This window comes from Pyxicephalus adspersus, chromosome 2, assembly GCF_032062135.1.
Source record: "Pyxicephalus adspersus chromosome 2, UCB_Pads_2.0, whole genome shotgun sequence".
In the NCBI taxonomy this organism is placed as follows: Eukaryota; Metazoa; Chordata; class Amphibia; order Anura; family Pyxicephalidae; genus Pyxicephalus; species Pyxicephalus adspersus.
The window spans coordinates 69,980,722-70,008,342 of NC_092859.1; the positions used below are offsets into that span (position 1 = coordinate 69,980,722).

Consider the following 27,621-nt stretch of genomic DNA (forward strand, 5'->3'; position numbering starts at 1 on the left):
ACATCTTCATACTAAGAATAGCTTGCCCAGCTCAGGGTGAATGGCAGCCACAGTTTACTTGTCAGACTGTAAGATTTAAAATTCAAATCATATTCTGCAAATAGTCACCTTTTTAAATGGTACAAATCTTTTTAATGATTTTTAGTATGAAGGAAATTCTCCTTTTTCATATGTAAACTTTAACCTTTGGTCATATTTGTTGAGCTTCATTCAGTCTTTCTTTTCATTTCTTTCACTCTCTATATATATTATATAGTGATTATACTGGGTGATATGATTTCTATGTAAATTCTGCACAGAGGGACAGGTTTTTCGACAGGAGATGCAGAGGGAAAACTGACACAGCTAGAATAAATTATTAATGAATGTTTAGATTCCTGCAAAACCCCAATTGTGACTGGATCACTTTCAATTTCTTTTCATCCGCCAGTTGCAATTGGCACACCGAGTAAACAGCTCTGAGCTTGCTTTTGTGACAGACACACAATAAGTCCTGCAAGATAAACTAAAGTAAAAACAGCTCCGTAAAGCTATGGCCTGAAACTAAAAAGATGACCTAAATGCACTATGCCTGTTTATAGACACAAACAGGACTAAAGGACCACCAGAAGGTCTAGAAGGCTCCCATGCAGTCCTGGTGCTGCCTATAGCTTAAAGTAAATGACTACGATGCTAATGTACAAAGTAGTTTCAGTAAAAAAACACAACAGATATAAACAAGATCTATCGACAGGCCATCAAAAGGGTATGAGTATACTGGAAACCCCCAAGCCTTTATAGAAGGTTCATCTGGAAAGTTGTGTCTTCCTCCAAAGGAAACATATGATCTGCAATTAGCATTCAATTGAAAAGGTTTCAGCATTTCTAGAGCAAAGATTTAAATTGTAAAAAACTCGTTTTTTCGTCAAAACAGCTGCTTTCTAATGATCATAGGACTACAATACTGACCACAAATTCCTGGCTGTTCCCCTTGATGACCTATCACTGAGACTCCATAAGCTGATCCAAGTGAAAGCATGTCACCCTCTTCAATAGAGGACAACTAGCCCTGTATTCGCACCAGGGGAGGGGGGGCAAACTTAAGGTATATCGGCTTCTTATGATACCCCCTAATCCCCCCCCACACATAAAGTGTATAAAGTGCATAAAAGAGGGTAGCTCCACTACAAGGTAAGTTTTGTTTAAAACCTATTGTTCAGCTTTAGGGAACACAGCATGATGAACATCCCGGCCTTTTCTGTGCAGAAGTACACCCCCCCCCCCATTCTTCTATAAGCATGATCAGGTACAGAGGGAAAGTATAGCAGTGTGACCTAGGATTGTTTATGGATTTCCAGCTTCAGATCTGCAAGCTGCATAAATCACAAGTCAGAGGCTGGAAGAGAGCAATGTGGATCTTCTATGCCGTAGTCTTTGTTCTTCCCAATCATCTGTTGTACAACAGCATTTAGAAAAGCATGTAAAATAAAAAAAAATCATATAGGTGGCACTATCTCCCCCTTCCCAGGAGTACTGGAAGCAGAGTAATCGGTCAACTGCGTCTCAAATTTGAGATACCTAAGAAACCTGGCTGTAGAGAGTGTCTGTATTCTCTATGGCTGGAACGGCTACAGTTTGAGAAGGATTTAATGCAAACATATACTTTTTATACCTCATCATCAAGCCAAAGAAATAAAAAAAAAGACCAACCTTTGAAATTTTATTATAAACATTTTATCATTGTGCTACCTTCTTTATGCAATGCAGAAAGACCATAGTTGGTGGGATGGGTCAAAAGGAAGGTGTAAATCACAGCACCCTCACTTAGTACTCTGTGATTCTATCCAAAACTGAAAGTTATATTGTTGGACTGCTGACTTTCATCTTTCACATATTAAAATAATTACCATATATAGCCAAGCTCTATGATTATTAGATAACTTTTACTGGACTCTGTGAATGTGAATACACAACAACAAACATAAATTTGTTAATAAGATAAGATAATAAAACAAACAATGATTATATCATGTAACAGAAATTACATACAGACAACCCCTCACCACATGCAAATACATACCTAAAAAAACTGCAGATAAAAGCTTACCCAGTTTTCAATTGCCCATTCTATTAAAGTTTCCAGATTTCAACATGTGAATCCTACCCTTCAGGATGTGCAGCACTGCTCATGTACCCATCACCCCATAAATATTAAAAAAGGCTGCCTATCGATTCACAGACTGAATGGCATGCAGATATAATCTATAGATGCAAAGGATGTCTGTACAATACCTAGCAGCATTATGGCTAGTACTAGCTGGCATGAAAAAACTGTGGCCCAGTCTGGGAACAGTGTAAGCTGATTAGAGCAAAGATGCATTTTAATGTAATGATGACGTTAAGAGGGATGAAATTCTCATTGTTACATCCTTGCAAGCTTACAGATGACATATGCAAACTGCCACCCTGGGCTTATCTAGGAGAAGAAAAAAAAAACTCATCTAGATCAGTAGTTCAATACACATTTTCAATATGGGACCTCAAAACTAAAAAAGGAGTTCTTGTGGTCTTTATAGTGAATAGGCTACTGTTACTTCCTATGAAGCTCAAAGTGATTGAAACAACATCTTGAAGGAGTCTAAAGAAACTTTATGAGCAACTCAAAGACCATTGAAAACAACTTAGAAACATGTGACTGTAAACTACATTTAATTTGCTTCAAAATATGACTATGATGTTTGAGGCTATGACCAAACTGCTCTCTAATCTGACAAAAACCAAGATCAAGATCTTGGTGTTCAAGATCTTGGTGGAGGTCAAGATCTTTTCATCTTCATGAACTTACCAAGTTTCCTTCTTCCAATGGGCTCTCTGAAAAAAGAAACAAAATCTGTTATTAGCACTAGCTAAAGCATAAATTACACTAAACTGTTCCATAAGTGATCATATATTACAAAACCTTATGATTATCTAAAATTTGTCCTAAAGTTCCCACAAGCAGCATTTGAAAAGCTGCTTTATTATATTTTAGTAGAAAAATGTGGTAACTGTCTATATTGTATTATAAATTTTCTGCAGGGTAAGTGTAGGTAAAGCTGCTTTGCAGCAAAATACAATAGTTTCTACAGACAAGGTTTATCAAAGCCAAAAAAAAGCATTCCTCCTCCAAACAACCATACTAGTTTCCCTTGATTTGCAGCTGTGTCACTGTAGACACAGGAAAAATATTTTCCTAGTTGTATAGATCATCGGTAGGAAATCCTGAATAGCAGCCAATGCCTTATATTTATTATGCTTCACAAATGTCTATCCATTTCAATGCATTTTCCTGGATATATAAAATTTGTGAAAGTGCTCAAACCAAAAGCATAAATACACTGAATGATGACAGACTCTGCACATTTTTATCCACTCATTAACTGGAACAAATTTAAATATAGCAGCTGGTCTTCATTGCCTACATGACTTTACTGTAGAACACCACACATGTGAAGTTCCCCAAAAACTTGGGGTACTACCAAGTTAAGTGACTGGATTTCAAAGAGTAAAATAAACTGATGTCAATAGAGAATGTTCTGGAGATCAGGCTGTTAAGAATACTGTATATCTACAGTACCCATGAGTGCAATAACACATCTTACTATACAGATGCAGAAAAACTGTTTTATCAATTCACCAACATCACACATCATGAACTAATCATATTCTGGTAGTATTTCTACATTTAGCAACCACATTTAATAAATATCTGAACCTAGTTAGGAAAGTATATTTACAGCTGTAATATGGCAAGACAAAATTAAGTTAAATTTTACATCTATAAATGGTTGTATCTGCGATTATGGATTTATAGATTGTATACCTGAATTTATACATATAATTTAATTTTTCCAATAAATTTGTAAAAAAAAAAATCCACTTTGGAGCACTTTGGCAGAAAAGAAGAGGGTTGAGAGGGTCACCTTGAACAGCGCCAGCAGCTTCAGCACTAACAGGTGGCATGGTGGAAGGAATACATTTAGGGACATTTATTACTGCCATGTAGACATGAAAGGCAGCCATTTGACTACATCTACAAAGTTATGCAGCAGCCAACATCTTTTACAAATGTTGTGCGTGCTTGTTCACTAATGATCACATCCATTCACAAAAACTGGAAGTTTTGGGCACGACTTAAGTGTAAGTTCACCGTTATTGAAATGTTCAAGAGCATGCAGTAAGAATAAATGCTGCTGATGTAATAGATACTAAGCTAGAATGCCGCAAACAGTTCTTTGTTGTATCTCTTAAGTATATGGGAGCAACAAAGTTGGTTTTAAGAGAAGTCACGGTAAAGTTAAACAAAGGGATCACCCACTAGTTCACTGCATCTTTTCTTAAGGACATGATCTCTTTTAGCATGATTCTTTTTCATTATTTGTAAGATAAACACACATTGGTTTCAAACCTGTTTGTTATTTATGTGTATCAATCTCCTTTTAATAGATACATGCTTTTATTGTGTTTTCTTTCACTGAATGAAGAATTTTAATACTATTTATTACTATTTTATTAACAATTTTATTATCCATACTAACTAACTTTAGTAAATTGGACTGGTTATCATGTGTATTAAATGCTGGTATACATTGCATTCTAGTACATTCCTTACAAAGGGCTGGGGAGAGAATATAAAAGCCTAAATGGTGTAGATAATTTAAAAGTAAATGCCACTGAAAATGCTACAATCTTCTGTAAGGTACCAGGTCAAAGATAGTCATCAGTTACTATAAAACTAGTAGTAAATAAACAAGCAACATACCATAATTACCTACCAAAACGTTTCCATGGAAGTTTTTTAATATGTAACTTAAGCGTAATGAATGATGAAAACACAGGGTTGATAAATGCTAAACAAAGATAAAAGACAAGTTTTTTACACAGTAACTAGGCTTTTTTTTTTTTTTTTTTTAATGGCAAGTTAGCATATGAGACTCGGCAACTTAATGGTAAATATATGGCCCCGTGCTTCCTTAATGATGTTTCTACTTAAAATGCTGCCTAAGGCAGTAATATACCTCTGGAGCATGCTACATGTGCACACATTTTTCATGCAATCCCATGCACTAGTAATGCACTTGTCAAGGCTCTAACGGTAAGGCAGTCACATGGAAATGGTTTACTCTGCTAGAAGGACACAGTCAAGGTCCTTTTATGATTAGCATTTGCAGTTGCAGATGATGAATACAATTTCTGACTCCCAATTAAAAGATGATGCGGATCTTGGAACAGTCAGCTCGCACTGCAGTAAATAGTAGACAAAGGCCATTATGGGCACCATCCTTATGTCGCAGCAAGACTCTATACAGTAGCAATCAACTGAACTCCACATTATAAAATTAGAGACCAGATAATTGACACACACCTTTTATTGGGCACAATTATACTCTAGGGAAATTATCTGAGTGAATTTGCTTCTGTTAAATGTATAGAACTTACTTCAAATTTATAAATTAATCTCACATCTTACAAAAATGTCCTTGCACTTTTTTATCTGATGCATGAGGTTTAAGTCAACTGAATTCTGTTCTTCTTATTATATTCTTCATGATTATACTTCTTTTTTGGTCCCTAAACCTTGATGCATAGAAGTCTCAGTCTCTATGAACTACACAAACAATGAACATGAGAAAGAGAATTACATACTCCTACATTTCTGCACCTGTATTACATACTACAGACCTTTACACCCTGTACTAGATCCTACTAACCCTTGCACTCTGTGTTACAAACTACTGACCCCGAAATCTGTGTTGCATAATACCATTTACCTATGTTATCGACTACTGACTCCTGCACTCTTTGCTATATGCTACATGGTACTGACCTGAGCATGTTGCGTGTCTACATATATAGTATGTATATACAGTGGGTAGACTTGTGCATTAGTAAACCATGCTGCTTTAAGCCTCTCACACTGTTAGCACCATTATATAAAGCAGACCTTGCTGCTACAACTGACAATAACTAATAAAAAAACACAGAATAATTATTGGAAATTTGTTCATAAAGCATACATATATAGTAACAGGGAACAGCAATTATCTACTTAGCTTATTCTTGTTGAATTTTTTTTAAAAAAGGTCTATCGGGTTTTTAAATTGTAACTTTTGTGCTATAAGTGCAGCAACTATACATGCCATTCAAAGTGATAAGTAGCCGCAGCAACCTAAAATATATATATATATAATGACTTTTGGGAACACAAAGTAAAAAAAAAAATGTTCTAAATGTTCTTGTCCTTAATCTCATAATATCTCAGCTTACTGTAATAACTTCGAGAGTTTCCTATTTTCCTATAATAATTTCATGAGGCTTATCTTACAGTCTGAGTTTCTTGAAACTAAAATACATGTTTCAGATAGACCTTTTTATGAGAAGATGTGCAGTTATATTTATCACAATACAAAATATAAATGTATATTTCCATAATTTTTTTTGCTTTCTTTTAGTGAGGGGTGTTTAAAAGCTCTGAAAATAAATGGTCTCAGTTACTGAATAGAGATGTGGCACAGAGTGAGAGGTCATTTCCTAAGCCATGAGTATGAAGGACATTTATAAAATACAACATGTCAAATGCTGCTATTAGCTAATGAAGTCTTGAGTGCACTTACTATAATAAGATACATGTGCAGCAAGTTAAACAGCATTCAAAGGAAATAATAAAGCTCATCCTTGGCTTCTGTCCTAAAGCCATATTATACACGTGACATGCCAGCTTATACGCAGCAAAATCTAAAAGGCATTTTTTAAAAACGGGGAAAAGTATGCCAATTTAGGACCCTTACCCAAAACAAAAAAAAGCTGATTGCTAAAAATGGTATTTGTCCAAACATAAATGACTTGAAATATAATTAGTAAAAACGAACTTTAAACTAGCCCTGAACAACAAGAACTGTACCTTTATTGGCTGGGAGATAATGTTGTTTACATATGTGAGAGATACACATGGAACGGTAAGGGTCTTTTTTAAAATGAATACTTGTCCAGAAAAATAAGGGTAAAAAAGAAACCACTTCCATCTCAGTGCCTCCGCAATGCTCTATTTCTTTTTCTCTTCAGACTAAGTGTCGGCTGTCACCCACAGGTTGACAGCAGACAGTAATTTTAGCTTTGTTTTGTCCTCTTGAGTTGTTATTCACAATAGATGTTTTCTTCTTTTGTAAGAAGACATCACAAGACGCTGATGAATACTTGACTTGTGCAATAACCATGCTTGAATTTTTACCAAGTGTCAGAAGTATTTTGCCATTTCTCAGAATGTTTTTATAGAATAAGGACATCAAGGCAGCTTCCTACTTTCCTAATTTTAAGTAATCTGAGTGATGAAATAAAACATTTTTCCATTGTATGTTTTTTTAACCCTGCACCAGGACAAATTTCCTATGCGTGAAATTCATACACACAATGTACACACCTAATGTTTAATAGCAACCAACCTCATGTAAGACCACCTGATCATGAGACTAAACGAGTAGCATTACATGCTTTCCCCTTTTTCTAAATAAAGAAATAGGAAAAACTGCACCTGCCTGTAAAGGGCTCATTTTATGCTTCTGACCAGTGATATGAAGCTTTTAATCCAAAGACCAATGCAATCACAATCACAATTATCCTAATAAAAGTGACCTTTTTTGTTACATCATAACACACCCAAAAACAAAAAAAAAACATTTTGATGAAAAGGATTACATTTCTTTAATGCCTGTGGCTACAGTTTATGCTCCATTCAGAATGTCTTCCTTTGTAGCCACCCCAACGTGCTCTAGAGACCTGAGACTACAAATGCAGACTCCCACATTCATGATACACAATGCAAGGAACAAGTAGTTCTATAGGCAGGAAGCTGGCATTATAGCTGCTCTGCTGCAGTCTAGTGATCAGCTAAAAAAAAATAGAAGTCACCGGGAGCCTCTGCACAGACTGACTGCATAAAATAGCACTTTTTCACGAAAAGATGATTATTACCTGCTGCTCTCTATTAGTTCTTAATGCGAGGGCTGTGACTTTAAATCTTCCTTAATTACAAATTTATTAGACCTAAATACTAAATATACATTTCTAGAAATGTCAGTTGTTGGATGACCCATGCTTCTACCCATACTTACACCCCTGGTTCAATTAAATTTAAAGCCATCACATAACTATTTATCCTTACCTAATTTCCTTACTCCCCTTCCCCTTTATTCTTTAATGCATCCTCTATTTTCTGGTCATTTATATTTTTCCTGTTATCCTTCACTGTCCTAAGAGGTCTCCATCGTACAAACTCGCAGGAGTGAGGGAATAATCTATATTTACTTTGTTCAACAAACAATCATTACCAAACCTACATATTTTAGCAATCTAAAAAGAATAATTAGGACAGTACTGAAATACATATGATGATATATCAGGCTTGCCAACTTATAAATCTACTATGGTATAATTATTGTTAAAGAAAATATATATACAAAGTAAATCAAGCACAAATATTCCAAACAAGGACTAATTGTGTTCAAGGCTAAGTCCACACGGCCTGTCTCTCCAGTGTTCAACCTGAGCGTTAAAACACCCATGTTTGAAATAGTCATTCATTCCAATAGGCCAGTCCACACCAGAGATAATTATGATGGACTGCATGCTGCAGCATTTGGAAGAAAAGGTAAAATGCCCCAAAACACCCCCATTACCATGAGTGGGCATTTGTGAGGTATTTTCTCCTATTCTAATTTATCTGTGCCACATATCTTAGTTTAAAACATCTTTAAAAAGCATAAAAAAACAGTATGGGTTTTTATAGACCTTTAAAGATAAATTAAATGCATTAAAAAGCACACACAAAAGTGACTGGACCAACCAGTAGAAACAAATCCCAGAATATGAATGCATACTGCTTCAGTATTAAACCCAAAATCCAACAAGCAAAATCCTAAAATAGTACTTTCAGAAGTAAAGTTTAAAAATTCAAAAACCTATTGTTTAGCTTTGAACCTATTTACAAAGTTTTTTTTAGATTAGTACAGATTGAGGTCTACAATTACAACTGCTCACCACATACTGCCTGTGACTGGAAGTCCAAACCCTCCTCATGTATAAACATGTTTTATTACATTGTAATGCAAGGATGATGGCAAATGTAGTCTAGCATCCATTCATTCTCAATAGATGGTCATATCATATCTGAATGATTTGCACACCTAGATTAGAAGAAATACCTTACTGACCAATATTCATTAAGTGTCCTTTCTGCAATAAAACCCCTGCTGGCTCACAGATTTTATGTGAAACTGTAGTACTCCTTTTTGGTAAAATTTTAGGTAATTGGTATACGTTTCTTCTATCATGGTTAGTTTGTGTCGTGTTTAACTCTGCATTACAACTTCCACAGACATCCCACAAATTAGCAATGTTTTTTCCCATCCACATGTATGTTCTCCTCTCACCTAGTTTCTTCAAGCCTAAAAATCTAGAGTAAATTTCTGAATTTGGGAAAGTCTGCAAACCTGTACACAATAACACAGAATTCTCAGTAAAAGAACGCATTCATAACGTGTCAAAAGGAAGTTCCAGTCTGGTTAGACCATCTTTTTGCTGCTCTGGTCAGATCCTCTGATTCAAACATGTCCAATTTCCTCTGCCTGGAAGAATGGATCTTCTATGTTTTAATCTCTTTGACATTTCAAGTGGTATGCAACTAGGTAATAGTACCACTTCCTAGCATCCTAGTCATACAATAACAATATTCACTATAAAAAAAATATCAAGGTGGAAGAATGGTACTTAAACTGCACAATCACATTGTTTTAATGGATGCTACTTACTCTTTAGGTGGGTTGAAGTCTTCCAACCTAGCTTCAAAAAACTGCAGGACTTCATCACACTGGGAGATATAAGGAGGAAGCCTGATGAGTGCCTAAACACAAAAAAGAACAGAGTTACTTTCTCAATGGTATGCCTGGAGTTGAGATCTGTAGAGAAAAAGTAAGAAAATGTTAAACAACAAGTGCCAAATCAAATTCCAAAAGTATTTATAGAATTGCTTATATGCTTAGTAGGAGGGCCTCTTTCCTAAAATGTATGCAGTGTAGTGCCGACTTCTCTATTAATCGGTCACTTTGATTTTTTATATTTACAGTTTCATACAGTATGAGAGACAAGATCTCTTTCAGATCACTTTGTAAAAAAAAATGTGATATAGTGCTCAGTGCAGCAATGTCTGGAGAAAACAGTAAAATCGGTAGGTAGATAAGCAGTGTTCACTTGAAAAATACTAATTTCAAATTCTTACTCTGACATACCCTCTAAAAACTTCACAGTGTGCTCCCAAAAACGTGGCGTTAAAACTTTTAATCTTAAGGCAACTCTCTGACTGCAGCAGAAGAAGACCAAACCACACTACATGCCCATTGACTAAAGAAGAAATTAAGAATATAATAAATGACACAAAAACTGAATGATTCAGACTAGAGAAACAGGAACTGGTTTGCCATATCGTAACCATCCAAATGGGGCATGAAAATTGCTGGGTCGTAACAGGTGTTATGCAGTAGGAATCCTCTCAGAATGAAAAAGGGTGAGCTTGGCAAACCTGCAGAACTGTCAACATTCACTAAAATTTCCAAAGATCTTTTCAACACCCATTGATGAATGAAACTAATGGACTGAGTGTATTGTAACTTGTTTTCAAAAATTGAGGTAGATAATTATTGCCAATGTTTGCTAAAAAAACAAAGGCATTTTAGCATAAGTAAAAAAAAAATGGTTTTGGTCCCTGGATTCTTCAGTTCCTCTACATCCCTATGGAAAACGGTAGTAGGATAGGAGCTTATGGACCAACCCACTGGGCATAGGAGTAACTAAAATTGTTTCTATTGGAAATCTACTAAATCTCTGGATTTAGGAGTACTGAAGTACACAGTCTAACATTTCTGCAGAAGACAAGATAAAATAATTAATTTCCTTTGCTTCTTGCCAGCAGCATTCAGAAAGAGATGAAGATTCAGGGATTTAAAAAAAAATGACTCACCAAAGATATTAAAGTAAGTCTCTGCTCTAATTTACTGACTATGAACATCAAAAGAATCAATCATCAGCAAAGAAAATGAAAATGCCCTTCTATGATTATCACTTTTGTGGCAGCTGAATGTACTATGTTCATTTGGTTAGGACATCAATAAAATAACATCATATTGTCAGAATCAGGTATGTTGAAAAGCAGTTGTGGACTTTGGTGGTTTTGAGCACTTTACTGTCATGGGCACCTCCACATCATAAAAAATTATCTCAAGAAAGGTATTCACTTGTTTTACAACATGTATTTCAGTAAAGAGAACTTATTTAAAGACTGCTTTCACATGTTCTTTGTTAATATGAAGTGATTTGGTATAATTCCTTGAAAAAAGTATTGTTATAGTTCAGTCATGTTGTACATCAGTAAGTTTGTGTAAAACAGTAGAGATTTCCAGGGAACAAATGATTTTTTCTTAATCATGATGATTGCATCTATTTAAAATTGTAGATTTGTATGCAACCAGTGTTGCCAGCTTTGTAAACTGATAAAAATGACTTTTAAAGTAATTGAAAATTAGAGAACAGCTGTCTGATAAATTTAGGTTTGTTTAGACAAGAGTTGCACTTTATATCTGGAACCAGACCTGCTTTGCAGGGGGAAAAAAAGGCCCCATTCACTTTGGTTATAAACACACCTGTGGAATTTCTTTCTCTGCAGTGCAGAGCCAAAATACATATTTGTTGTGGTGAACTGCTTTTGTTTTGAGTCCCCATTCAAAATGAACAGCACATTTTCTTCTTGAGACTATGTATAATATTGTGCTTGTATTCATTGTATTACTCTATATATATGAAAAAAAGTCAAAAGAAAATGCATTGGGAAAATATATTCATGAAAAAAAATACTACCTGAAAATACAGGGCAGTATATGGTTCACTGTAGGTGTTTGTGGTTCAAACCACAAAAGAAATAAGGCAGATTTATTTAAATGCCTAATTCCTTTATTGTTTTTCCACATGTTTAACATCCAGGAGAAAATTAAACTGTGGCCCAGGGCATTGCAAGTGGTGGAAAGAAAGTATTTCATGCTAAATTGGCAAGACTGCTCATGGTGAACTCCTCTGGGAGACAGTTAGTGACTTGACTACGGACTCTGTAAAGCACTGTGTAATATGTGGACGATATACAAATACATAGTTATAGAAATATTAATGACAATGTGCAAACAATTTGCTAGATTGTAAATTTATTTGCTAATAATATATTTGAAATAATATTTGTAAACATATTAATAAAAAGACATTGTACATGATACTTGCAGAATATGTGCCCAAACAGAAAATACCAGCAACATCAATCAAAAAAAAAAAAAAAGACCTAAATTAAATAAGGTCCCAGATGACCTTTTCACGTGACAATGAGTGCACTACCAAATGTTCAGTTGAATTTTGTATTGGTAGATTATTTTGTATGGCATGAAATTCTAAACAATAAACTCATAAACAGCATTCTACAATCCTTGTTCTGAGTTATGTTGGTGCCATCCTCAGACATAATGTGGCCCCCTGAAGTTTTATTTTATTACGAAATCTGAATCTGAATGAATCTGACATGTCTACTCCAATTTGTATGCTATATTATATGCCACTGAAAGTTTATTAAAAAAAAAACAAAAAACTGTTTTTTACTATGTTGTTACTATATATGTTCTCAGTAAAACACCAAACTTCTACAATTTACAGAGCTTAAAAAATTGTCCCATCACATTTGTACTAGCAGGGAAACAAAAGGGTAAACTAGATTAGAGCCAAATGTGTCCTCCTATTCTACCTTAGAAAATCGAGGGAGGTAATAGAACATATTTTTTAGGAATTCAGGAAATATATGTAATAATTACTAAAAAAAAATGTGAGAATTTCCAAACATCATTTACTATCTGGCAATATATATATTTTTTATAAACCTACTATGTTTTGTTGCCTTTGTATTTGGTAGTTATTTTTTGCTATCTCCCCTAACAGAAAGCACCAGCTGCAATAGTTAAGAAATGACTAATGAAAAGATAATCCTTTACCTCGAAGAGACCTTTATTACCAGGCGTGTTAGCAGTTTTCCCAGCAGTTGTATTAATATGCTGTAACTAGTTTAGATTTCCACTCATTCCATTACACAAATGCACATGTGGACATTTATTTAGCCCTTTTAAGAAAAAGTGCAGTGACTGGACAGGAAATGTGTAGGTTTATGGTAGATCACATATCCTGGACCCCTTCTGTGAACTAAGCTAAGATAATATCCTATGTTCATCTTATACAAGCACAGACCATGAAGCCTTGAAGTACTAATGCAACAAATATGTCATTTTTTATCTTCAAAAGGTGAAATTTCACTAGTGTGTATTAGTCAAAGAAATAACCGAATATTTGCTGTGAAGATCAAATATACAGAATGTTATTCTAAAAACAATATAGACATATGTCTTAGGTCCTAAATAGGCAACATAAACTTTGCGAACATTGTTCTTCTGCAAAACACTGGAATTCCCATGCATTTCAATACAAACATATTTTACAAGTTTTGTTTTTCTTTCATCTGCTGCTCAATATGCTGCTCTGGTCATTGCCTTCTGGCCAGGTTTACTTTCAAACCTGTTAGGATAGCTGGAGAAGTTACATAGAGGATACAGGACATTATGGTTCATTTGCAATGGGAAAAAAGAAAACAAACCATTGATCTACAAAGTAATGCAGCATGTATTGGAAACAATTTTAACAGGCACCCATGCAAACTATGATTTACTATATCACAATATTACCAAGCTCTTAATGCCTGATTCTGAATCAATTCATACCTAGTAGTATCAAAACTCCATGCCAACATTAGTACTCAGCAACCCCATCAACTACTGCATGCCTAGAAAGATTATTTAAACTATAAACTCAAAGGCCCTTTCAGATGCACTGTACTCTTTTTAGTCCTGTCATTGCATAAGAAATGTACTCACTGTTAACCATTATCCTGACAACTAAATATCTTTCCAGTGTGCTCTTGTATACAGAGTAGCTGGCTGTCTGGGCTTCCATACTGCATGATAGGGAAAAAAATCACGGAATGTGTACAGTGCTAGGAAGAGGTAGGTACATTTGGGACGGACATACATCAGCTGCAAATTATTTCTGGAGGTGTATGTACTGAGGCTTTCAAGCGAATCTGCTTTCTTGGTTAGCAAGTCACTAACCAGAACTAAACATGAACAAATCAATTGTTTAGACCAGTGTTTCTCAACTAAGGATCCTCCAGAGCTTGATAGAGGTTCCTTCAGCAATGAGAAATAAGTGCCTCTCAGGTCAGTTTAGGTGACAACATGGATCTTTTTGGCATCTGTAAAGATGACATTCTTCCCACTGGTCATAAATGTATGAGGCATTCACACTAATATGTTGTGAGCTGTGAATAAAGTAATTATAGAAGGGGTACCTTAAGATTGAAGTTATTTTAAGAGTTACCCCCACATTAGAAAGGTTGAACACTGGTTTTGACAATTAAATGTGGAAAAAGAGATCTGTTTGCAAGAGTATCTAAGATATACAAAATGAAAACCTAGAGGCTGGCTAACTATTATGAAAACAATCAATGAAAAAACAGCTCTTTAAAGTTGCACAACTCGCATATCCTTTTTCACCAATGCAAACATAATACTAACCTATGTTAACAGTGTCATATACAGTAGCTTGATGTTGTAAAAGTTCTTCAAAGTTGTACAAGGGAAAATATGTTTAAATTAAGTGTTTTTAATCTTCTAGGGTAATAAAAATTGTTTCCTAGATCAAAACCTCGTCAATCACTGTGGATTAGCACATTTTAATGCTCATACAGTTAGGTCCATAAATATGTGGACAGAGACAACTTTTTTCTAATTTTGGTTCTGTACATTACCACAATTGGTTTTAAATGAAACAACTCAGATGCAGTTGAACTGCAGAATTTCAGTTTTAATTCAGTGGGTTGAACAAAAACATGGGTTGAAAAAAAGCATAAAATGTGAGGAACTAAAGCCTTTCTTTACACAATCACTTCATTTCAGGGGCTCAAAAGTAATTGGACAATTGACTCAAAGGCTATTTCATGGGCTGGTGTGGGCAATTCCTTCTTTATGTCATTATCAATTAAGCAGATAAAAGGCCTGGAGTTGATTTGGGGGAGGGGTGTGTGTGCTTGGATGTGGAAGATTTTGCTGTGAACAGACAACATGCGGTCAAAGGAGCTCTCCATGCAGGTGAAACAAGCCATCCTTAAGCTGCAAAAACAGAAATGACCCATCCAAGCAATTCCTACATTAGGAGTGGCAAAATCTACCGTTTGGTACATCATGAGAAAGAAACAAAGCGCTGGTGAACTCAGCAACGCCAAAACACCTGGATGTCCATGGAAGACAACAGTGGTGGATGATGGCAGAATAATTTCCATGGTGAAAGAGAAACCCCTTCACAACAGCCAACCAAGTGAACAACACTCTTTAGGAGGTAGGCTTATCGATATCCAAGTCTACTATAAAGAGAAGACTGCATGAAAGTAAATATAGAGGGTGCACTGCAAGGTGCAAGACACTCATAGGCCTCAAGAATAGAAAGGCTAGATTGGACTCAAAAACATCTAAAAAAAATCCAGCACAGTTCAGGAAAAACATTCCTTGAACAGATGGAATCAAGATCAACCTTCACCAGAATGATGGCAAGAAAAAAGTATGGAGAAGGTGTGGAACAGCTCACGATCCAAAGCATACCACATCATCTGTAAAACATGGCGGAGGCAGTGTGAGGGCTTGGGCGTGCATGGCTGCCAGTGGCACTGGGACACTAGTGTTTATCCATGATGTGACAAAGGACAGAAGCAGCCGAATTAATTCTGAGGTGTTCAGAGACATACTGTCTGCTCAAATCCTGCTAAATGCAGTCACACTGATTGGGAGGCATTTCATAATACAAGGACAATGACCCAAAACATACAGCCAAAGCAACCCAGGAGTTTATTAAGGCAAAGAAGTGGAATATTCCTGAAGGGCCAAGTCAGTCACCTGATCTGAACCCAATTGAGCATGAATTTGACTTGTTGAAGACTAAACTTCAGACAGAAAGGCCCACAAACAGCAACTGAAAGCTGCTGCAGTAAAGGCCTGGCAGAGCATTATAAAGGAGGAAACCCAGCATCTAGTGATGTCCATGAGTTCAAGACTACAGGAGATCATTGCCAGCAAAAGGGTTTTCAACCAAGTATTAGAAATGAACATTTTATTTTCAGCTTTTTAATTTGTCCAATTACTTTCAAGCCCCTGAAATGAAGTGATTGTGTTAAAAAAGGCTTTAGTTCCTCACATTTTTATGCAATCTTTTTGTTCCACCCACTTAATTAAAGCTGAAAGTATGCAGTTCAATTGCATCTGAGTTGTTTCATTTAACATTAATTGTGGTAATGTACAGAACCAAAATTAGAAAAAAGTTGTCTCTGCCCAAATATTTATGGACCTAACTGTAGATGAATTAATCTTTAAGCTTAGTGTAAAGTATGTGTACATACTAAAAACTGTGATTGACTTTGTTTACATTACCTGTGGCATAGACTTCCAACATTCTGCAAAATCTGTAAAAATGTATTGTAATCCCATAGACTGCAATTTGGGGCACAGACATATTCCAGCAAAGAAAATAATTAGGATAATGCCGGAGTAGTAGTGCTGAACAGACTGCTGAAAACTGTATAATTGCTACAAAAATTTCCCCTTTACCCACGTACACACGGCAGATTTTTATTGCCTGATAATCGGCATCGGCCAAATATCGGGCGAAAATCTGCCGTGTGTACAGTCGGTGTCGTCCATCGTCCGAATGACCGTCTTGCCGGATCCAAGGACGATGGACGACAACCGATCCTAATGAAAGGGAAGGGGGAGAGCGTGCAGCAGGGTGCCGCTCCGTCGCTCTCCCCCTCCCCTCTCCATAGAGCATGAACGGTGCTGTATGTACAGCACCGTTCATGCATCGTGCACTCCCTTGTCGTTGGAAAGGATCGTGAAAGATCCTTTCCAACGACAAAAATTGCACGTGTGTACGCAGCTTTAGTGTCACTGAGCTCACTTCACAAAGATTTAACTCACCTTGCAATATTCATCGATGGGTATCAGACGCCTCACTGCTACGTCCCGAATGTGACTTCTCCGAAATAGAATTTTTCCTAAGAAAACATAGAAAAGTTAGAAAAATTTATAACCGATACTTATGCATTCAAAAACTGAAAGTACAAAACTTTAGCTGCAATCTAGTTCTAGTTAAATTTCCGAGTTTCTGACTACCTGTATGAGTTTTCTTATATATTTATATATATTTGTTTTGGGGTTTTTTTTTTTTTTTTTAGTTACAGCCTTCTGCTTTTTATAACTTTTTTAACTTCTATTTTTGTGTTTCAGTATGTTCAGCCTCCCCCTTCCCTCTGTATGTGCTTAAAAGGAAAATGCTAACAGAGGAGAACAGAGAGAGAAAAGAATCACCTAATATTGTGCTGCTCCTTTACTGTCCAATCCCAGGCTGGGGGTGGAGAAAAGCCAGGTCATTAGCTGCACTCTACTGTCTAAGACAGCCATTCTCAATGAATGTTCCATGAAGGGTAGGGTTCCTCCGGAAGTTGCCAGGGGTTCCCTAAGCTGAGGCTGACTGACCTCCAATAGGACAGCGCCTGCATAGTTAACACAACTTGGCAAAAACCAGTTGGGGAAACCAAAGACCTAATGGTATGAGGGGATTGTTCGCACCAGCAATGAATGCCAATAGCATTTTCCTATTGACTGATTACAACAAGGGTTCTCCAATACCTAAAATTTATGTTGAGTACCTTTGGAATAAAAAAGTTGAGAAAATCTGGTCTAAGCTTTTGTACTTTTTATTTTTACTTTTGTGCATTTAGCAATCAATTCAAATGTATGGTGAGCCTTAACTCAGGTATAATGCATTGCAAAGACTGTCCTAGTGAGAGCAGGTCTTTTATTTTTTTTTACCCTTCATGTATGGTCTACCAATGAATGTTTTGTTACACATTTTATGTTAAATTTTACATGCAGAACATCAGTACATTTACAGATTACCAGAACACAGGCTAATTTATACATTACCATGTGTATTTTGTTTCAAATGAAGGTGTAAATATGTATGTTACTGAATATTTAACTTTAAAAGATTCCCTTACAAACAATCTACTACCATCAAATGAAAGATAAAACCTGCACATTAGTCTGCATTTTTCAACTTCCATCTGTGCAAGCACAACTGACAAATTTATTTATTTTAAGCAGCAGACCTGAGTCAGATCCTGTAAGTTATTCCTTCCTGCATTGGGTTTATTTATATTATACTCTAAAGAAATTCTTGCCCAGATGCTGGTTTTCTATATATTCTCATTATCAAGTACAGCTTTGGTTCACTTATTTCATCTTTCCTAGGATCAGACTTCCAGCATGACATGCTTCTGATAAACAATTTAGTGCTTCATTCAGACAGTCAATAACTGTTGCTGGAAAATATTTTTGTGGATTGTTTTCAGTTACTTTAGGAATGAATGAGAACTGTACAGACATAGCTGTCCTACTTTTTGAAGAGGAGGTGCCCAACTAAGTGCTCCCCAATAATAAACAATATTGGTCGTTAGCAGTCTGTTATAGTAACCCTGCATGGCAGACTGCTAAAAATCATGGGTGGGAGGACACAGCTGTACTTACACTAGATTTGCACCCCAGACAATCACAAAAAAAACTTCTTTTGCAAAAAATCCAGAATTTGTATGAGATGTATACCCAACAAAAATACCAAGGTGAACAGATACTCAGACACGGTTGGCTGTGCCCCAAAATCTAAACAGAGCATTTTAAAGTTTTGATGCAGAAAACATTTAGTTAAGGTTTCAAGACTAAAGTTAACAGCATTATAACAGTAATAAATATTAATTATAGCAACACTGACACAATATAAAAAGTTTGCAAAGTTTAGTTATAGAAATAGGGAGTGTATTAAAATCAAATTACTCCCAGAGATGTCATTACAACGTTGAGAGTATCACACAGTATCACACAGTATCACACTGACTTCACAGATCTCTAGATTACCCTAAACAATTCGCTGGCTTTTTTTCCTCTTCACCATCTGCAGGGATCATGCAGGTTCGGACACACATGTTATACATAACTTATCTAACTTATCTATTCAGTCAGGCTGGCTGATAAATAAAATCTCTTTTTAAAGCATTTATGCATACAGGATTTTAAAAGACAGTTCTGTATTTTATCACACCTCTCAACAAACAGATGATCGAGTTAGTGAGTTTGATTAATTTTAAGCCGTGAAAGCTGTTCTATAACAAGATGATGTTTTCCATACATGTTCGGGTGGCTGGGAACGGCTTTGTCCTAACTTCACCTCCACTCCTATTACAAAGGCAAACAATGTCATCAATCTACACACTACTGGAACACCCCAAGGTCAGGACAACAATGAGCTCATAGCTTTTCTGGACAGTGGACAATGGGTTACTCATTGTATATTTTAACTATTTAATAGCAGATTTCACTTGGGGTTATGTGTATGAAGGAATTTGCTTACGCTGCATCTACATTAAAAAAAAAATAATACTGCTAAGCATTTGTTTTTACCCCAGTTGCCTACTTATCTGCTTTAGCATATTATACAGTACCTTTGAATATGTGAACCAGGGGAAAAAAAAACATTTACTGGAAGTACACTATTTGTGAAGGGCTAAAACAGAGTAGGCAAATGTGTTTACAGACTTCAGCTACTTCCTAGTTGTAGGCCTTGTCCTGCTTATTCAGAAAGAAAAAACAATTCTGAGGCACAGTAAACATTATCTAAAGATCCTAACAAGAACAGATATGTCACTGCTTCAATTAACAGGAGTTGCTAGGTGAGAAAAATCCCTTTCATGGGTCAAATATCAATTTAAAGTAGCAGTTTTTTTTTCATGGTGAAATTTTGTTTCACAAACAGAGATACTTTGAAATTAAATCGGATTTAGTAATAAATTCTAAAAGATGTTAGCTTAAAAACTGTCTATTATCAGAGGTTGCAACAAAACACATAATATAAAACAGACCATAGCCTAAAACATCATTCCTCTGGCTCTTTTGTATTCTATATGGTGGCTAGTTTGTTAAAAAAAATTAAAGTCAATAGTTTACTGCAAAAAAGCCTAGTTTTCGGAGATGAAATGCCATTTGTCCTGTGATACAAAAGGAACACTGTTCTGATCATTCAGTTTCCTTGGCACCAGACAAGCTCAGCTCTCTCTCTTCTCAATGCATGCGACCAATAACATCTTGTGTTAGAATTGGTGTGTGAAGAAATTAAAAATAAAGAGAGTAATAAAATGACCCGCAAAAACAAATTGTGCATGGGTAGTAAATTAATTACAATGGCAGCAAAAACTCAATTTCTTTAAAGAAATTTAAGTTCTATGACATCTAATTTTTTATAAACTTGTTTGGTATTTTGTGGCATGCAAGTCTTCAAGACAGCAGGCAAGAACTCTAGTGTCTCATTCTTTAAATCCAACCTTTCAGCATTCACAGAATATTTAGGCAAAAATGTGAGTCATTTTAAATTATGCCCATTGGAGCCACACATATTAATAGGAAAAGACATATTTTAGAGGGACAGGAAAACACCACCCAAAAACCACTGTGATAATTTTTTGGAGGGAGGGGTTATGTTGTAATTCAAGTCCTAAAAACCTTAACTTGTTAATATAGCTAAAGATTTTGAAGTAAAAGAGAAAGAAAGATCCATAGTTATATTTGCCTAAAAAAAAAAATAAAAAGTCATGTGTAAAGAGGGTAACAGGATAACAACCAGGTGCTGCTTATCTAATGCGATTGCCAATCATTCCAGGAGTGGACACGTCATTAAAGGTCAGACCGAGCAGTGCTTAGAGAAATTGCAAAGGAAAAACCCAAGAGGTACATCTCAGACTCTTCAAACCACAGTTAGCATGTTAAGATTCATGGTGCTACCATCAGAAAAAGACTGGCTTGCTTGACTTGTATGGAAGGATTGCCAGGAAAAAGCCTCTTCTCCCTAATAAGATTATGGCAACATGGTTTAGGTGTACAAAGAGACATCTGAACAAACCACAAGACTTCTGGAACAATTTTCTTTGAACAGACAAGACCAAAGTGGATATTCCTAAACATAATGCACATCACCACATTTGAAAAAAAAACAAACACAATAAATATAGCTGCTTACATAGGCTTGGCAGTGGAGGGGTCTTGATTTGGTCTTGTTTTGACCCGAGCACCTGGCAAGTCATTGAGTCAACCATGAACTTCTCATGTTAAATGTGAGGCTGTGCCATCTGGGCCATCAGCTAAAACTTGTCCAAAGCTGGGTCATGCAACATCATATTAATTCCAAGCAAACCAGCCAATTTACATCAAAATGGTTAAAAAAGAAAATCCAGGTTTTGAAATGATCCAGTTAAAGCCCAGACCTCCTCCTGATCGAAACCTTAAAAGAGCTGTGCATAAATGAATGCCCGTAAACCTCAATAGTATAAAGAAGAATGAGCCAAAATGTTTCCACAACATCAAGAGAGACCGATAGTCATATTGAAAACGATCACAATGTAATTACTGATAAGGTAGTTCTACAAGCTATTGAATCATGGGATGTACATATAATTCCTCCATGTTGGCTTGAGAGCTTTAGTTATTCAAGCCCAATGTGTGATGATCGGAAATTCCTCATTACTTAAAAACGTCCTTTTACAGTCACTAATTTAGTGAGAAATATTGAAACACTGCAATAGTGCATTTTATACCTATTGTTTGAACCTTTTTTGTGACTGCATTTTCCTAAATTTGTGTATTTATTTGGCCATTTTTTTATTACCCTGGATAACAGAGGAAACATATGGAGACCTTTGCCGAGTCCTTTTAAAATACTAACACTACTTAGCAAACATGCCTTAATAAAAAAAAAGATTTACTAAGGTTAATTTCAGTTGCCAGACATGATGCTTAGTGAGAGTAGATAACCATCTACCTGCTTACTGTTAGTTCTTATCAAAATGTTAACAACCTGGTACCATTATCTTAATATACTGCTACTTTTGGCATTTCCTTTAAGTAAGGCAAAGAGAGAACCCAGGAGGCTGCTTTATTTCCATTGAACTACTAAAACAGACTGCACTAACCAATGTTTCATTTTATTTGGCTTCTGAACTGAAAAGTGCCTTTAGGACGTGGGAATGAGACATGGGAAAAGTAAGGCAAGTACTGTATGTCTTATTAGGGAATAAATCATCGTTCATAGGCCAGGCAGTCACTTCTTGTTGTGGCAGTGCCAGGGGTGAGGCTGAGAAATGAAAGCCATCCAAAATGAATGATGTAATCAACGAACATCAGAATCTTCATTGTTCAGAGAAAAACGACACAACAGCTGTATTAACAGCAGTAGTACGGATACTCACAGGACCAGCAATAATGGTTATTTTCCTTCTGCTACTACAAACTATTCCTATATTTATTCCTTATATTTATTTTTCCCACAGTCCTCTATGAAGACATCCATTTTGTTTGTCAATCTTTATTTCCATTCACATATAGTTTATCACTAAAAGAGAAACACAGAGCAATAACAACCCAACATCTGATTCAACTCACTCCTATAACATTTTGGCTAACATAGATTTATTTACCCAAAATATTTATCTGTGGGACTGCTTATAAAGAATAGAGGTAAATAAGGGGTTGTACTCAATTTCTGCCCCAGAGATTGCCTTAGTTTAAGGCTTCCTACACACGTTCAATAATTGCTGTGAAAAAGGATCTTTCACGAATGACAAAAGACTGAACGAGAGTTGAACATACACTGTCGTTCTGTTCTATGGAGAAGGGAGGGAGGAGAACGATAGAAGGGCACCCCTTTAGTTCAGTGATTGCCTGATTAGTTTTATTTTCAACAGATAATTCTGTGATATGTACTAGCAGCAGGTATTACTGTCCAATGGAAAAAAAACAGTAATGATATCTGTGAACACCACAGCTGTAAAACCAAAAAATGTTTTGTGAAAAATCATTGATCATAACATATTTTTACATGATTTGTGTGCCTATGGGTTTCAATGAAAAAAAAATCAAGCCCGGCATATGACTGCAAGAAATAATATAGGCTGCAAGCAAATGTAACAATCAATACAGACCACTTTTGAGTAAACACATGTACACACTGAAATAAATACATCTGGCACAAAAACAAGCAGGCTGCTTTATTTCTGGAGCCTTTTTTTGCCGTCTCAGATTTTGCAGAATCCCAAAACTGCTGACAGGGTATTTTGGCCCTAATCATTTACAGAAGTTTTCTGCAGATGTCCAACAGTCAAAAGTGATTATGCCAAACTTGTTCAAAGCATGATGGATATTGACATAAGTATATTCAAGATAAATGCAGTAATGGCCCTATGTATATGAAGTAGATAATATAACTTCAGAGGTTGTATTGATTGTCCACAACTTGCCCCGCAATTGCCACTTCTCAGACCAGGTCAATGGCAAAGAGATATCTGTAACCTTGACCACAACCTATTCTCAAACTGTCTTACGTTGCTAACCTCCACTCCCTCTAAAATAACATCTCCAGATCAAGCTGCCACTCAGTTCAACACAACTCTTTCTTTGGCTCTGGATAAAGTTGCCCCTGCCACCTTCTGCTTCATGCTTCTGCATGGACGACAAAGACTACAACACCTTAACACAGCACTCACGCCAAGCAAAAACATTTCTCAGCTGACTTCCAACCCATGCAGCCTAATCTCCACAACTGACACCCTCCTAAGGCCCACATCTGCTGCCCCTACAACTACCTTCTCTGCCCAAGACATAGCCACCTACTTTAAAGATAAAACTGTCAAAACTAGACTTGATGTCTCCGCTCACAATGCCACTCCAACCATATCCACCCCTCCAACTGTAAATCATCACTGACCTCGCTTAGCCCTGTTACGGTGGATGAAGTCTTCTCTCTTCTTCGTCTCCATCTACTACCTGTCTGCTTGACCCAATTTCCATCTAACCAAACTAATAAACCCCTACCTTTCTACTGGTATCTTTCCCTTAGCGTTCAAACATGCCATTATTCTCCCTATCCAAAGGAAACCCTCACTGGACCCCTCCCTACTTTCTAGTTACTGTCCTATCTCCATTCTGCCATACGCCTCTTCTTGAGAGCCTTCTCTAAAAAGACTCACTGGCTATCTGAACACCAACTCACTAATAGACCCCACTCCAGTTTGGCTTTTGAGCTGCCCATTCCACCAAAACAGCCCCTACTAAAGTGGCCAATGACATCATCAGAGCTATGTCTCAAGGCAACTTTTCCCTGCTCTTTCTCCTAGATCTTTCCTCTGCTTTTGACACTGTTGATCACCCCCTTCTAATCTAAATCATGAACTCCACTGGTATCAGTGACACCGCTTTCTCTTGGTTTTCTTTCTACCTATCTGACTGCTCCTTTCAAATTTCTTTCAACTATAATTCCTCTATTGACACTATTACAGTAAGCCCTTGAAACATAGAACACTAGGAAGTTGGGTCACAATACACAAGCATGGACAGTTAGGGTATATAAAAAAGAGAAACAACTGGACATACTAATGGGACATGCATTATAAAGTTGGAACAAAGTATAGGGGAAAGGTAGAAACCAAGGACACCAAACAACTGGGAGCACCAAGTTTGCCCCGTCCTGCCACACCCACTTTGTGTGACCACCCGGCGACAGCTTCCCATCACCCGGTTGAAAAAAAATCTCTGGGGAGAACACTGCACCCCCCCCCACACACACACACACACAAACACAAACACACACACTCCATATTTCCCCGACATATATGTAACAGTTAATAACACTGGTATTGGTCCCTCCTCACAGGCACATTGTCTTGGCATCCCCTTCGATTCTGCCCTCTACTTCACCCCGACATTCAAAACATTCCCAGGTTCTGACATTTTTACCTGCACAATATCTCCAAAATACGCCCCTATATGTCCCCAGAGACTACCAAACTCTTGTACACACTCTTATCTCTCGCCCGGATTACCGTAACATCCTCCTCTCTGGTATACCTTTAAACCTAACTCTCTCCTCTACCATCTATTATGAATGCGACAGCCACACTTATCCATCCTTTCCACCACTCCTCATTGGTTCTCTTCATTGGCTTCCATTTCACCTTAGAATCTAATTCAAGCTCCTGTGCTTTGCCTTCAAATCCCTCCACTGCTCCTGTGCCACTTACCTTTCTGACCTGATGGAAAAATACTCCCCTAGCCGCTCCCTTTACTCCTCCATGGACCTACTAATGACTTCCTCACTTATAACCGCATCACATGCACAGCTTAAAGACTTTTCTAGGGCTGCCCCTACGCTCTGCATTGGTTTTCCTCGTCCTATTCGGCTTGCTCCTACCTACACATGTATTAGATCACTTAAAACCCATCTTGCCCACCCAAACTTGCCTAGCTGTTGTCTTCTGTCTCTTAAAACCATCACTAAAACTATCACCAACATCCCAAATCCCCAATGAAATCAAATGTAAGTTAGTGTTTGCATTTTGAAAAAATAAATCACAGATAATATTTTAATATATATGTACTTGTTTTTGCTCTGGAATCCATTTGTTAAGGAAAATGTCAGAGGGTTATGAGCAACTACACAACATTATAGGCCTGATTTGGTAAATTTCTTCAAGGCTGGAGAAGATAGACAATCATCAGAAACTCATCAGAGTGATACAGAAAAACCTGAGATGAATTTCCTACAAACTTTCTCTTAGTTGGCAAAGGTTTTTAACCATGGACCAGATCCATTTCATGTTTGCTGGATCGGATCACTAAGTTCACTGATGATAGTCCATCCTTTCCAGTTCTGAAGAGCTTTATTAAAATCAGGCCCAATCCGTCAGCTCATAAAATGCACAGAAAGCTTAACATTAGTGTAGTATGGTGTCAGTAAAATAAAAGCCAGAACGTCAATTCCGTAGTATAAATTTAATGTTGCTTTGGTGTCTTTGTCACCCTCATGTTTTCCAACTATTGAATGAGCAACTATTGATACAGCACACTGCTATAATTTTTTTTTCCTGAAATTCCTCTCCGTTCCAATTTTTTGCGGTGTGTTTTATTGGGGACCCATAGGAACAGTAGCAAGGAAATCTCGAGAAAAAAATAGAGAAACTGTTCTCATCAAAACAGATGTCCCCATTTTAGGGTCTTGTTTAGAAATCTCTGGACCCCATAGAAACATTTTTGGTGGGGCCCATGCCCTGTTCACCAGTTTGGTGATAACAGTAAAATTCTCCATCATTTCCTGCCTTGATTGTAAGGGTAATCAGTGGGGATGTGCTGGTGATTTTCACAAAATGTTCTTTTGCCAGTGGGAATTTTTATAAAAAGAAATTTTTTTAAATTTGCATTGCAGACAAGTTAATTGCAAAGGCCCTAATATGTTTCAGTCACCAAACTTAAGAGATCCAGAGTGAACTCTCTACACTTTAACACTTTAGATTATTATGTTATTCTGACTGTACGCATACTTTATTATAGATATATGGGACATTCCTACAGGTCCCCCTGTGACCCCCTTAACAACTTTAGTGTTCTGTCTATACATACACTAAGATGTGACATAGTATGACACACGTATGAACAAATTCCTCATTAGTGTCTATGAGCACAAAATATACAACAAGATGCTCCTTAAAGTGAGCCTAACATTTAAAAAGTGCAGCATAAAGTCCACTTTAAATCTTTTTTGTTTTGGTAATGTTTGTTTGTCTGCCTTTAAAAAAAATTTTTTATTAGCCTTTGTCCTGCATATATGCATTCACATTTTCCAAATGCTACTTTACTAGTCGTCTTAACTGGAAACTAAAAAATGCTCTGTACTGCAAAAGTGCTGCATAGCACTGCATGTCATTTGCTAAACTTCTCTTACATGCTTAGCCAAAAAAAAAAAATCAGACTTCCAATTCATGCTTACATTTTGGTTCAGTTTCAAAAACCTCAAAAGTGTCAGACCTTGAAAAAACCTGGGCAGGGCTTTCCAAATATATGTGATCGTATAGATGTTAAAGGGCTTGCAAATCAGGGTGCGGCTTAAAAAAATTCTCCACTTTATGGATGCAGCAGGAAAGTATTGAGATGCACAAAAATGAGTGCTTTCCTATTGAAAAACCCTGCCGGAAGACAAATGCTGAAGGAACTGCATTATAATCCACTCAGTCAATGAATCACATATCTTACAGACAATCATCTAATTCATGCTGAGCAGATAACTTGAAATTCTGTCAAAGCTCTGCCCTAACAGCAACTAATTGAAGAGAGATACAGTAAATCATAATAACATTATATTTCTTTTTGCCCACCAGGCTATTCCTGTTTATAATATTTGCTTTATTGGAAACAGACATATGCTAGCAGGCAGGCTTTATTATCAGGAAACAGAAATACAACACAAATATCAAATCCATCTTCTTTCAGTTCTGTCTCTGTTCCTCTG

The 27,621-nt window shown here is 36.6% G+C and overlaps 1 protein-coding gene across 3 annotated transcripts in view; it reads right to left on the bottom strand.

Moving 5' to 3' along the window:
* SH3PXD2B (SH3 and PX domains 2B) overlaps positions 1-27,621 on the bottom strand; it is a 75,347-nt gene that overhangs the window by 12,678 nt on the left and 35,048 nt on the right. For all 3 annotated transcript variants that reach the window (XM_072400951.1, XM_072400952.1, XM_072400955.1), the window contains 3 exons: positions 17,163-17,239; positions 9,822-9,913; positions 2,825-2,850 (listed from right to left, as the gene is read on the bottom strand). In XM_072400951.1, coding sequence (XP_072257052.1) covers positions 2,825-2,850; positions 9,822-9,913; positions 17,163-17,239 — 195 coding nt within the window. The remainder of the gene's footprint in view (positions 1-2,824; positions 2,851-9,821; positions 9,914-17,162; positions 17,240-27,621) is intronic.